General features: G+C 26.1%; 1 protein-coding gene across 2 annotated transcripts in view; it reads right to left on the reverse strand.

Annotated features, from left to right (window-relative positions):
- Positions 1–2230: 2230 nt before the first annotated feature.
- The window catches only part of Jing (AE binding protein 2 jing), a 63250-nt gene continuing 52555 nt past the window's right edge, over positions 2231–12925 (reverse strand). For both annotated transcript variants that reach the window (XM_074253532.1, XM_074253531.1), the window contains 7 exons: positions 10386–10794; positions 8909–9970; positions 8534–8713; positions 6404–6545; positions 5399–5529; positions 5241–5308; positions 2231–4864 (listed from right to left, as the gene is read on the reverse strand). In XM_074253532.1, coding sequence (XP_074109633.1) covers positions 4687–4864; positions 5241–5308; positions 5399–5529; positions 6404–6545; positions 8534–8713; positions 8909–9970; positions 10386–10794 — 2170 coding nt within the window. In that variant the 3' untranslated portion in view covers positions 2231–4686. The remainder of the gene's footprint in view (positions 4865–5240; positions 5309–5398; positions 5530–6403; positions 6546–8533; positions 8714–8908; positions 9971–10385; positions 10795–12925) is intronic.

Here is a 12925-nt window from a genome sequence, read left to right on the forward strand (position 1 = left end):
CACATCGTTTGATCGAACATTTATTAAACTTTTAATAATAATTTTGTTAATTATGGAGATCAAGCATGATCACATCACTGATAACCGTCATAATAAGTCATCAAATGTTTTACTTCAACAATTTTTATTTATAGGCTCACGAAATTTTTTTTTCTTAAAATTGGTCCCATTTTAAAACTGCATTGCACAAATATTCATTTTATGCCGGCTAATTATTATCACTATTATAAAAATTAATTTTTGTCATTATTTTTATTTTTATTTATATTAATAATATCTATCACGTTTATCAGTTCGTGATCAAGCCACTTAACACAATTTTAAAAATCATCTAAAATGAACTTTCCGACAATTAACAATAATGTCGAACCCTTTCTCGGTATAAGTATAAAAAAAAAAAAAAAAAAAATAGAAAAGGGCACGCATTTTTAAAAAATTTGGTTAACAATAAATCACGATTAAAATTTTAAGTAGAAAAAGAAAAACCCTCATGCAAAGCAATTTCTATAATCGGCAGTGTCAATCTCTATAATAAAATATTGCCATTGATATACGGTAAGAACAAGATTACACTGGATATCATCTTAGATTATACTGAGTGAAAAAAATTTTTTTTAGATAGTAGCTAGTATAATCTGGATTATAATGAGTATAATCTAGATTATAATGAGTATAATCTGGATTATAATGAGTATAATCCAGATATCACACAGTATAATTTAGATTTTTCTAGCTACTATCTGAAATTTTTTTTCACCACAGTTATCACTGAGTATAATCTGGGATGATATCCAGTGTCATCTTGTTTTTTCCGTGTAGTTAGTTAAAAAAAACTTAAAATAACTTACAAAAAAAAAAAAGTTTTTTTTTTGTTGTATTTTATTGTATAAATCATTAAAAATTTTGATATAAAATGATTTGATCGAATGCAGGCTCTAAAATGAGTTTAAGGAATAAATAATTTTGATGGTGTATTTTTAAAATTGACATGACTAAATTGCCAATTAGTAAAATAGCAGTAGATATTATAATTAATTTTCATATTGTTTGAATGTATTACTTGATTTTTAATTTCATATAATCTATATTAATACACAGTTATTCTAATAAAACAAATTTGATTTTATATTATCGTTAAATATAAAAAAAAATTTTTTTAAGACAGTGAGATCATTAAAAAAGTGTTGAAACTTCAACATTATAAATTAAAAAAATTTTTAAACAACTAAAATTATACAAGTTGCTGTGATATTATTTTTGTAAATTTTTTTTTAATAATAAAAAATTATAACTTTAATTTTATTCAACCAAAAAAATTTATAACAATTAACAACAATAGTAAAATTGATCTCACCATATTAAAAAAATAGAAAATAATGATATAAGCAACCAGTGCAACGAAAAATCATATTATAAAATGAAATTAACTAGGCAGCATAAATTTGGCAGTGTCATTAATTAGTCAAAGTTATTAAAATAATAATTTATAATTGATAATCAATAATAAGTATTATCCTAAAAATTTAATACATTTCGGCGTCAGGGTTTAATATTGTGCGTCGCAGCCCTTTCGATAAAAATTAAACTCTAGTTATTTCTTTAAAGTATGGAAGAAAAATAATAAAAATAAAAAAAAAAGTAAAAAAGACCAAGACTCTACAAGAGCCGAAAGATACGTGTCTTCGCACGTAGGTTACATGCGTAACAAGCATTATTTAGCTGCACACATGCCTTTGTACGATAATTTACCTAATTATTTACAACAAAAAAAAAAAAAACTAATAAGATTATTAAAAAAAAAAAAAAAAGTCTAATCTATTATTAAATAAAGAAATTACCACGAGGCTGCTACATGTTAACCGCGAGCTTAAAACCTACTAGTCGAGCATTTATCGCAGATTAATAAAGTATCTTGTCGGGCCCGATAAACGCGGACAATATTTTATAATGATAAAACGTTTATATTTAATTTAAATTAAAGTAGCATAAGAAATGATACTCCTTATAGTTATTATAACCATTATTATAATTAATTAATCACTCTATACTTATAAATTATACGTATTGGCAGTGTACCTTAGCTGGTGTGTACATGTCTGTGTTGATCCTTCTTCTTCATCATATATATATATATATATATATATATATATATATATATATATATATATATATATATATATATATATATATATATATATATCTCATCTAATTACAATACAACGTCGACATAAACGCATTTTTCTTTTTATTTATTATTACTTTAATTAAATAAACCATAATCTTCACTCTCATGCATTCATTTCTTCTTTTTTTCTTTTTTTTATTTTGTTTTTTTTTTTTTTAATTTTTTATACTTAATCCTTACACTTATTCTTATTACTCACTCTATATCTTTTCGTAAATTCTTAATCTTAGCTCCGACTCACAATTTACAAGTAACTCTTACAAGTAACCGAACTACATATGTGTACATTGTCATAATAACTATCCTCACTGTCCAAGAACGTACGCAACCTCGCTAAATTTACAATAAAATAATATTGTTTATTAAATTCATCGATTAATTTTAATTAATTAATTACCACTACTAATATATAATTATTTATATATAATAAGAAGGCTACGTTCTTGGAATAAATGATAATTTACCAATTTGTCACTCCAATTTTTCAATCGTTTTTTTTTTTTACAATTTTTATTTTATTAAACATTCGTATTAAACTCATGCCTTGTCCTTTTTTAACCCCAGCTTGAGGCGTGGAAAAATTTAAACACAGCCTTCGTATATTTTTCACCCCTTTTAAGAGGTATCAGCTCATTTTATATTTTTTTTTTAGTATTCGTACAGCATAACGGGCAGTTTATATTTAAAAAAAAATTCAATCATTTAAAATTAAAAAAAAAAAATATACTTTTCAAAAATTCAATCGTTATTGAGCAAATTATGTAATCGGTAACTATGTTTATCACAAGTTTCAAATTAGGCAGTGAAAATTGAACTAAAATTTCATATTAATTTACTTATTTATAACTATAATAATTAAAAAAAAAAAAAAAAAAATTAATTAAACAATTTGAATATCAATAAAAATCACATAACTGTTGTGCTATGCTGTACAAGATTTTAAATAAATATCAGAGAACACTAATGGAGTAAAAATCAATAATTGATAAATAACTTGAACTTTGAATTTAACTAAAAAAAAAATTTCGTATTTAACAGCCTCAAACTAAGTTCATTTTTTTTTACCAATTATTTATCTTTAAATAAACTGACAAAAACCCATCAAAAAAAAAATTTCACATTCATTACTTTTTAAGTCAAATTTTCCATGACTTGTGTGAGTAAGTGTACGTGTGTGTGTCTGTGTGATTAATTTTTTTAATTAAATTCAAAAGCCGTTTGGGACGTAGATTTTACTACAAACTTCGTCAATTTTAAAATAAATCGATTCAGTGTATAAGAAATAATTAGCACATAAGTCTAGAAGTGTCTGAGATAATAATAATTATTTTTTTTTGTTAATTAACAATTGGTACATAAGGCCACCAGAGTGATTATTTTTGTGTACTATAATTATATGCTAATGATTAACATTTAATTATCGGTATAATTCGAAACAAACTGTCCACGTTTTTTTTTTTTTTTTTTTTTTTTTTTTTTTTTTTTTTTTTTAGCCATTCATCCTTTCTTTACTTTTATTATAAACTGTTATTATTAAATACTGTCAATTTTCTATAAAATAGACAGTTTATTTGTATTTTCATTTAATCTTAACTTAACTTATTAGTCAGTTAAGTTTAATTAAGTTTTAACGAACGCCACGATCCAACAGTGAGGCACTTATTCGGACCAAATAGAAATTGACACTTCTAGACTTACCTGAGGCTATGGATTGAATCACAGACTAAACTGAGAATTCAAATCAATGTCTAAGGTTCTTTAAATTACATATTTAATTTTAATTTATAAATATTTTTCAACCTAATAGAACATTGATTAATTCTCACTCAACCTCACATAGATATTTACAGCCCAAATTTATATAATATTTATATAATTAGGACCTGAGAGTGCTAATGTAATTGCAATTTGACATTTAGAATATGAGATTTATCCGTCTTCATTTTTTAAATATTTTTTTTTTAATCCTCTTGGTCTTGATCTTGGTCTTGGTCGCGGTCTTGATTTTGGTCATGATCTTGATCTTCTTTCAGATGATTATTTATTATCTTAAGATGCTTGGTTCCATTTACTCCACTGTGTGTTCCACTGATGTTCCTCAGCAATTTGTTCTAAATTATTTTATTTGTCTTCTGTTGTGTATATAAATAGCGCATATAATAAGATTCAAAAATTAATGTACATTCATTTAATTGCAATTGTGTAAATGCAAATTAATCTGGCAATTATGAGTCATATCATCATAAATAAAAAAGAATCTTTTCGTCATTCAGTCATTAATTATTTCTTTAGCTTCTCTATACGTGATGTTTCTTAGCTCTAGCTTAAGGCGTGAGACGTTATTTATCTTCCTTATTTATATTTCTTATTTATATATATAAATCTTTATCTATATATATATATATATATATATATATATATATATATATATATATATATATATATATATATATATATATATATATATAATATTTATTCATTTATAAGTTTATTTGATATTATCACGAATTTTTAACCGGTTTTCGGCGTTGTTTTACTCGTGTTGCTGGTGGTGTTCCTCCTTGTACCGCAGGATATAAAACCAAACTTACCTCGTCTATCGAGGTAGTTGCTGCTTTACGTATGTCTATGTGTTTTGTGTTTATTACTTCTGACTCAAGGACCCACTCGTCTGGCGCACTAAAAAAAATTATTTACAAATTATTATTTATAATTAATAATTATAATCATTTATTTACCCGTAAAAAAAAATTTATCTTTATATCAAAGTGTCATGATTAAATTTTTATAAAAATCAACTTTTACTTAATTTAAAATAAAACTATTCAAAAAAAATATTTAAGTGGATAGCCACTAAAATTTCAAAAAAATAAAAAAAAAAAAAATTTTTTTTAAATTAAAAAAAAAATTTATTAAATGAAAAATAAAAATATTTTTTTAATTAGTAATTATTGATTATTATAAAAATAAATTTCACCTTGATAAAATTAAATTTTTTTTTATCCGGATATAATTATTTACAATTTCCAACTTATTAAAAAATTAATAAACTCACATGTCCTGAGGATGCCAACGTAACAGCACTCTTGTTTTTCCGTCCGTTTCAACTCTCTTAGCTAAGACCTTTAATGTTTAATTTAATAAATTAATAGTTATATTAGTTACAAGGCTTAGATAATAATAATAACAGTAATTAATATAATTTTAACATACTTGACTAGTTAGGGCCATTGAGTTTCCAGGTGTGCTTGCCAGTTGACCTTGAGTTCTTGACTTGGCTAATTCTAATAATCTATGTTGAAGGCCCTCCATCACTCCGTTGTCGAAGTAATCAAATAACCTCGCTGTAATAAATAAATATATTTCAGTAACGTGGGATAAATATCTATTGAATATTCATTGATATTGATAGTATGATCACAGGCTAAAACATTGCAAGTATTTTTTATGAAATTAACAAAAGTCTAAAAATTTGAGATATTTTTAGTATTTTTGGAGGAAAATAAATTTTAAATTTTCACGGTTGATTGAAAATTTTAATAAAATAAAAACTAAAATTTTGTATGGGTGTAGGAAGCTTAAAAAGTTTGTTCTATAGTTGTGCGATGGAAACTCCAGTACATTATCCTCTGTCAAAAACGGTAAACGAGTATGCGTCTGAAGTATAATTATTTTATGTCTCAATGGGTGCTATTAAAGTGACGTAAAAAATTTCAAATAATATTTCAGTGTTATTTAGAGTTTTAAATTTTATTTTTTCATTATTTTTTATGATATATTTTTATATTTTTTAATTATTAAATTAGTTGATAAATCTAAATAATATTTCAATAAGTCAAAGCCAAAAATAAAATAAAATTAATGCTAAATATCATTAAATTTTTATTGTAACTGTTATTCATTATTATAAACTTAATAATTATTTATTTATTTATTTATTTATCTATTTATTTAAACGCCAATCGGCTTCATAAATTAGATTTACATCAATTAAATTTAGTTATAGGTGAAAAAAAAAAATAAAAAAAAAGTATTAAGATTTCAATTAAATTAAATTAAATCAATTTTCATTTACTTTATAAATTAATAAATAAATAAATAAATAAATATTCAGTTGATTTACTATCTAAAAAAAAAAAACTTCAACCCCTTAAAAAAATTTTTTTTGACACTTAAACATTTAAAAACTTTATATTTAAAAAATGATCAATAATTTACCTGACCACGGCTGCCTCCTGTATCTCAACTTCTTTCCATTCCTCCGAACTAATTTACCACCGTTTTCACAACTTCGTCTGCTGCTGCTGCTACTCGTTTCAGGCTGATTGAAATGATTATTTACGTGTCTCTCTAAAGCGATCTGTAATAAAAAACAAAAAATTAAATGAGATATGGTGACGATGGCATTTTCCAGGAGAGCCTTGTCCCAGCTAATTTACTGCTAGCTTTTTAACTTTTTTTTTTTTTTTTTTTTAATCATTATTTAATATAATATAATATAATAATACAATTTATAGAAAAAAAAATTGTATTTAATTTTTTAAAAAATATTATCGATTATTTGTGAGGCAAAGAATCCATTTTTATAAAGTAAAAAACAATGGATTTGGCTGTCATAGAAAATGCCTAGCATAAAAAAATGCCAAAGGCGACTAGATAATTTCGACACAGTAAAGTATCACGAATCAACTCTAAGTTTGCAACATTTATCAATATTTTATTTGATATTCGGGTAACAGTATTTGAAGAATACATTCCACAAACTTAAACAAAGACAAACTGAACGTTGATCGCCTCAATAAAATTTTAAATCAAGTCGATCATTTCAAAGGTTTGACACTGATTTCAATCAGTGAGTTTTACTCAGTAATTATTGAGTAACTATTTTTATTAAAAAAAAAAAAATAAAAAAATAAACGTCTCGAAGAGTGAATGAAATGTAGATTGCGATCGATAGAAAAAAAATTCAACTTCGTGTATCCAACGAAGTGAAACTTACGAAAAACCATCACTTGTAATTAGCTTTTTTTAACAATAGAAGAAGAAAATAATAATATTATTCAAATGAAAATCAAAATTACGTATAAAATTACGAGTGTAATTTAAATTTGAAACGATTTTCCAAGCGAATGAGAGCACAATTGACAGAACTGTGCAGTAATTCAACTTTATTTTATTTTATTCAATTATTGTTTGGAATTAGAAGTAAAAGTCAAGTAATTATTTAAAATGCAAGAGCCTCCGAATAAAAGAAAATAATTCAATTATTTTATAAGTCAAAGAAAATGATAAGAGTTAAGACAAAAATTGAAAATATATATTTGAAGAAATTCTATTGATGACATCGGATTTATTCGAATGGTTGACACAAGATGATATTTTTTTTTGCCTCAGACTTCAGTTATTGGATTTCTGTCAGTAAGGAACGGAACGGCTGTACATCAGTGGTCATTACTAGATAATCTTTGGAGTAATAAACAGTTTAATCAACATATCAATGAATTTCAATTTTACGGGAGAATTGTCATATTCCGCGATACAGTAATTACGGCTAGTTTTTTTTATTTATATCTTTGTATTTTTTGTTACCCTGGAGATTCATTTTTATCAGTGTGGTTTAGTTATTTATATTCATTTTTAATTTTTAAAAATAATAAATTATTCATAATGAGATTATTATCTGTCATTAGTTATTTTACTAGTAAAACATTTATTGTTCATTTAAAAACTTATTTTATGATCTGCTTATATATAATTAATAAACAGGTAATTGTTTTTTAAATTTATGAATTTAATTTAATTTTTTTTTTTTTTTTTTTTTTTTAAAACAAGATTGCCACATAAATTTATTAACAAGAAATTCCGTCTTCTGGTTCTTTCGGTAGCAAAAAAATTTTAACATGTTTTCTTATGTTAATTACTAATAACAATAACCGAATGTGATTGGTTAATAAATTAGTAAAAATCAAGGGAGTTAAAGTATGACAAATAAAAATTAGAATAATAAAAAAACCATAATTCATGTTTAGCAAAGTTTTTTTTTAAGTAAATTTCATTGAAATTTAAACTATTAGAATTTCTAAATCTATTTCTTCACAATAATTTTTCTAAAATATTTTATTAATTAAAAAAAATTTTTTTTGCTACTTTTGATTAAAAACACACTTAAATATTTAGCAAAAAAAATTTTATTGATTAATTCCGATAAAACTTGTCTCTTGTCGAATAACCTTAGAAACTTCGAAGGAATTTCCGGTTTGATAAACGGCAACCCTGCTTGAACCAACTTAGTAAAATTGAATCTCATTAACTTTTGAGTAGACGAAAAAAAAGGCCATGTCAATATACCTGTGAGCTAAATCTGTTGCCACATCCGTCGACGATGCACCTAAACGGTTTATTGCCACCATGAGAAAGAACATGCCTCTCTAACCATCTTCTCGAACAGGAAGTTCTACCTTGAACTTTACAACCTTGCCAATTGCATACAAAATTATCTCCGCCAGTTTGTGTGTTGATGTGCGCCGTCTGCAATTATAATCAATTACAAAAGGTATTTAATAATATTATTCAATATTTCCCATTATCATATATTTTTTTCAGACCATTTTATTAATTTATTTATTAATCAAAATTTTTAGACCCTGAAGCCTTAGCTCCCTAAGACATTATAGAAAAGTAATCATTATTAATCGATCATAAAAAATTTTGAATAAAAATTACCTGTAAATGTTCGAGTAGAGCGCCGCTGCATTCAAAGTTAGCTTCACACTTGTCCCATCGACAAATTCCGCTATCAGCTGCTCGTGCGCCATTTTTAGTCGGGGTTCTGGCTGGAAATCTTATGGTAGTCGGTGCACAAAGAATCGGTGAACTAGATGGCTTTGATTCGCTGCTTCTCGATGAATCTTCCTCTTCCTCTTCTTCTTCTTCATCGTCTTCTTTCACAGACCTCACTATCGTCGGTTCAATTTTGCTCTCAAAAATTTCTAATAAACTCGACTGCGTTGATCGTAAAATACTTAACTCTTGATGATTATTATTGTTATTAATAGCATCAATATTATTATTATTATTATTATTATTATTATTATTATTGTTGTTGTTGTTGTTATTATTATTATTAGCAGTATCATTATTATTATTACTAATACTAACAATATTGGTGTTGATGATGTTACTTATGCCGTTGGTGGTACTATTATTGTTATTGATATTATTATTGCTACTACTGTTAATAATATTGTTATTAAGAGATCTCGTAACAGTTTGATTACAATTATTATTGTTAACCGTGGTACATGTTCCCGTAGAGTTTTTATTATCATTAACTATTGGTTTAATTATTTTATTATCAAAGCCGACGTTTAGTGGTTCACTGGCTTCTAAAGTGGGTGTAGGTGTCGATGGAGGTGATTCACCACTAGGTTTAGGACTTGCTTCACCGGTCAGTCTTAGCGATGAGATCTTACAGCCAGGAATACTCGACAATACGTCGCTTGATATCGGCAATCCGGGTAATGTTTTATTGACAAATAATTTGTCTAATTTCATTACACTGACTCGAGGTGTTACTGATGATAATTTTTTATTACCCGGTAATTGTGAGGATGGAATTCCCATTGATTTAACATCCCAGTCATTAGCAACAGATCTACTGTTTGGCGTAACCACACCCAGGTACTTTGCTAAGCCTCCTTTATTACGTTGAACCGTGAGTGGCCTACGGAATTCCGGGGAATTTTTTGCTACCATTACTGACATGTCTGATGAATTTTTCTTTGTCTGAAAATCAAAAATTTTCTTATTTAATAAATTTATGCAAATTAAAATTTTTCTGTATTTAAAAATTGTTCATAAAAAATTTTTATATTTTTAAATAATTTTCTGGAGTAAATCCGTTCAATAAACAAGGTAAAATTTACTTAATAAATAAGCTAGTACTAAAAAATTATTTTTCAAAAATTTGCATATATAGTTTTTAACAATTTCTGTATGAAACTTGGAAAGTTAAAATTAATTTCTTGAACGAAGTTAAATTTTTTTAAGCCAAGAAATTTTTTTTTTCTGTGTAAAACCTGTTGAAAAAATTAACAGATCATTAAAGACGTTCTTTTTTTTGTGAAAATTTTAATTTATCGATTCAAGAGTCTTTTTTTTATAAAGTTATCAATTTATAAAAATAAAAAGAAATATTAACCTTGGATTGTTGGGGTTTAATTTGAGTCTTGAAGTACTCGGTTATTTTTCCCTGTAGTTCGTGTTGTTGGTGATGATTATGTTGAAGTTTATTAGATGTCTTAGAACTGCGGGCCGTGGGGTCAGCGGCAGTTACTTTTGGCAGTGTTCCTATTTCAGGTTCGCTATTAAGTCGTTTGTAGGTCGAACAGGCAGTGTCTGCTAGCGGCGGGGTCCAGGGCCACTGAGGCCTGGTCCCATTTAAAAGGGGTGATGTCTGAGGTGCCAGTTTGGGTATTGATGGCAATGGACTTGGTGCTTTACCGTGAATTGCAACGCCTTCGTCGCTACTCGTGCTGCATGGTGATCCTGGCTCTGTAATGTCACTTGTTCCGCTACTGCTGCATTCTCCACAAGATACTGCGACTCCACTGAAAACATAATTATAATTATGTGTTATTGTCATTTATTATCTTGTCTGGTTGATTACCAATTAGCTAATAAATATTTTTAAAGGTATTCCTAATTGTATAATATTATTTCAGAAATTTTAAATCAGCTCAATCTCCGACCTCAGTGCAAAGGCAGATTAATGTAATTTAGGGCTGCCTGCAGCAGCAATCCTAAATGGACGATACCAAGGAAAATTGCATGTGTACACGATAATTATATTACCGACAACGCAAACATAATTATATTACCAAACATTGCCAATCAGTCCAGCGAATTTTCTACCTGCTTACAAACATTTAATTTTCAATATTTTTTTTGTCATGATTATTACATAATTTTTTCATTTTAAAAAAGGTTCACCTTTGATTAAAAAACTTATCAAAACAAATTAACATGATATTAAATATTTTACTTATCGTATTAATTTTAAACGGTTATAATTTTGATAAGAAATTAATTTTCTCGAAGAATTGAGCGCTATTTTAATGAAGTTCTTGAAATAAATTTGAATACTGATAACTTTGAGCGATTCGAGTTCTAGATTGATTTGAAAAGTTCTAAATTGCTTAAAATTTATGGAGAATTCGGAAAACTTGAATATTTATATTCTAAAAAATTAAAAGAATTTAAAAAAATTATGATAGTTAATATATAAAAAAAAAAAAAAAAAAAAAAAAAAGATAGTATTTAAAACATAACAAGTCAAAAAGTTAAAATTATAATTTTTAACTCATAAATTAAGTGAATTTATAAAAATAATTTTTGGAATGTAGAAATTTTTAAATTATAAAATCAATTTTGAAGAAGTTCCAAGTTTGGTCAAAATTTTTTTTATTAGCTTGTCCAAGAATGAAATAAAGTAGAAAAAAATACGAAATGTCAAAAATTTTCATTATTTACAGCCAATCATTTATATGTAAGGCCCTTAGGGAGCTAAGGCTTCAGGGTCTGAAAATTTAGATAAATAAATAAATAAATACTAAGCAGACCATTTTTGGATAATTGTCTTAAATTTCCATAAAAATTTTGAAATAAATAATTTTAAAATAAAATATGAATCAATAATTTAGTTTTTTTTGACTCTCCATTAGGTTTTTTATTATTATTGATCAAAAAAAGTTTATACCGTGATGTAAAAAGTAGTTATAAAGTACAGAATAAACTTTTATGACAAAAAATGTACTACCGTCCATAGAAACCAAAGAGCGTAAAAACTATTACGATGTGAAAAGCATGAAACCTTTTTCGAAATGGACGATTAAAATAAAAGAAACATTTAAAGAGTAGATCATTTTATTAAAGAATAGAAGTTAAAAAAAAAGATTGATAGTTTTGTTGTAATATAATGATAATGATCAATTAATATGTAATAGCTGGCGGTTTATGGTGCGAATATAGTGTGGAAAGTAATACGGTGTACATAAAAGGCGGCGTGGGTGGAAAGTGAAGGGAAAGAGAGTAAATTACAGAAAACGCAACGTGTATATTTATAACGTATGTTGAAGCGAAGAAATATAATAGAAGGGTAAGAGACAAAGGCTAAGGACTTGTTTGCGGGAAAGACGAAAAGGGGCTTTTGTAACATCTCTGTGAATATACGAATACGAATACAAATAAGAATAAGAAGCTGGAGCTGAGGGTGCAGTGAGAATCTTGTATAGTAGTGTTATGTGTGTTAAAGATCAAGACATATATATATATATAATAGTGATGTAAGTTCTCGTGTAATATTCAGGCCAGTTATACTCATTTTTAATAACCCTTGTTTCGATTTAAGATATGTACGATCAAAATAGATAAAATACGATTATTTTATTTGAAAATTGACAAGTTCATTACTCTATATGAATATTAATAGTAATGTGAACATGTACATGTATGTTTAATTTATTCATCACAGATAATGTATTTTTAATTTTTTTTTATCGAGGCAAAATGAATACAAATTAAATATTTTTTTTCTAAATAAAGGGTGTGTAAGAATTGACACAATCACAAAATCTTAAATGAGTAAGCGATATTTCTTTTTGTTAGTTTAGTCTTCATTCTATTCAAGACGAATTGAACTTTAAGGTCATGGATTCTTTACAAGAGGTTAATAAATAGATG

The sequence above is a fragment of the Cotesia typhae genome, unplaced genomic scaffold (assembly GCF_013202065.1).
Source record: "Cotesia typhae breed Kobodo isofemale line unplaced genomic scaffold, CoteBio_Ctyphae scaffold_13, whole genome shotgun sequence".
Lineage (NCBI taxonomy): Eukaryota > Metazoa > Arthropoda > Insecta > Hymenoptera > Braconidae > Cotesia > Cotesia typhae.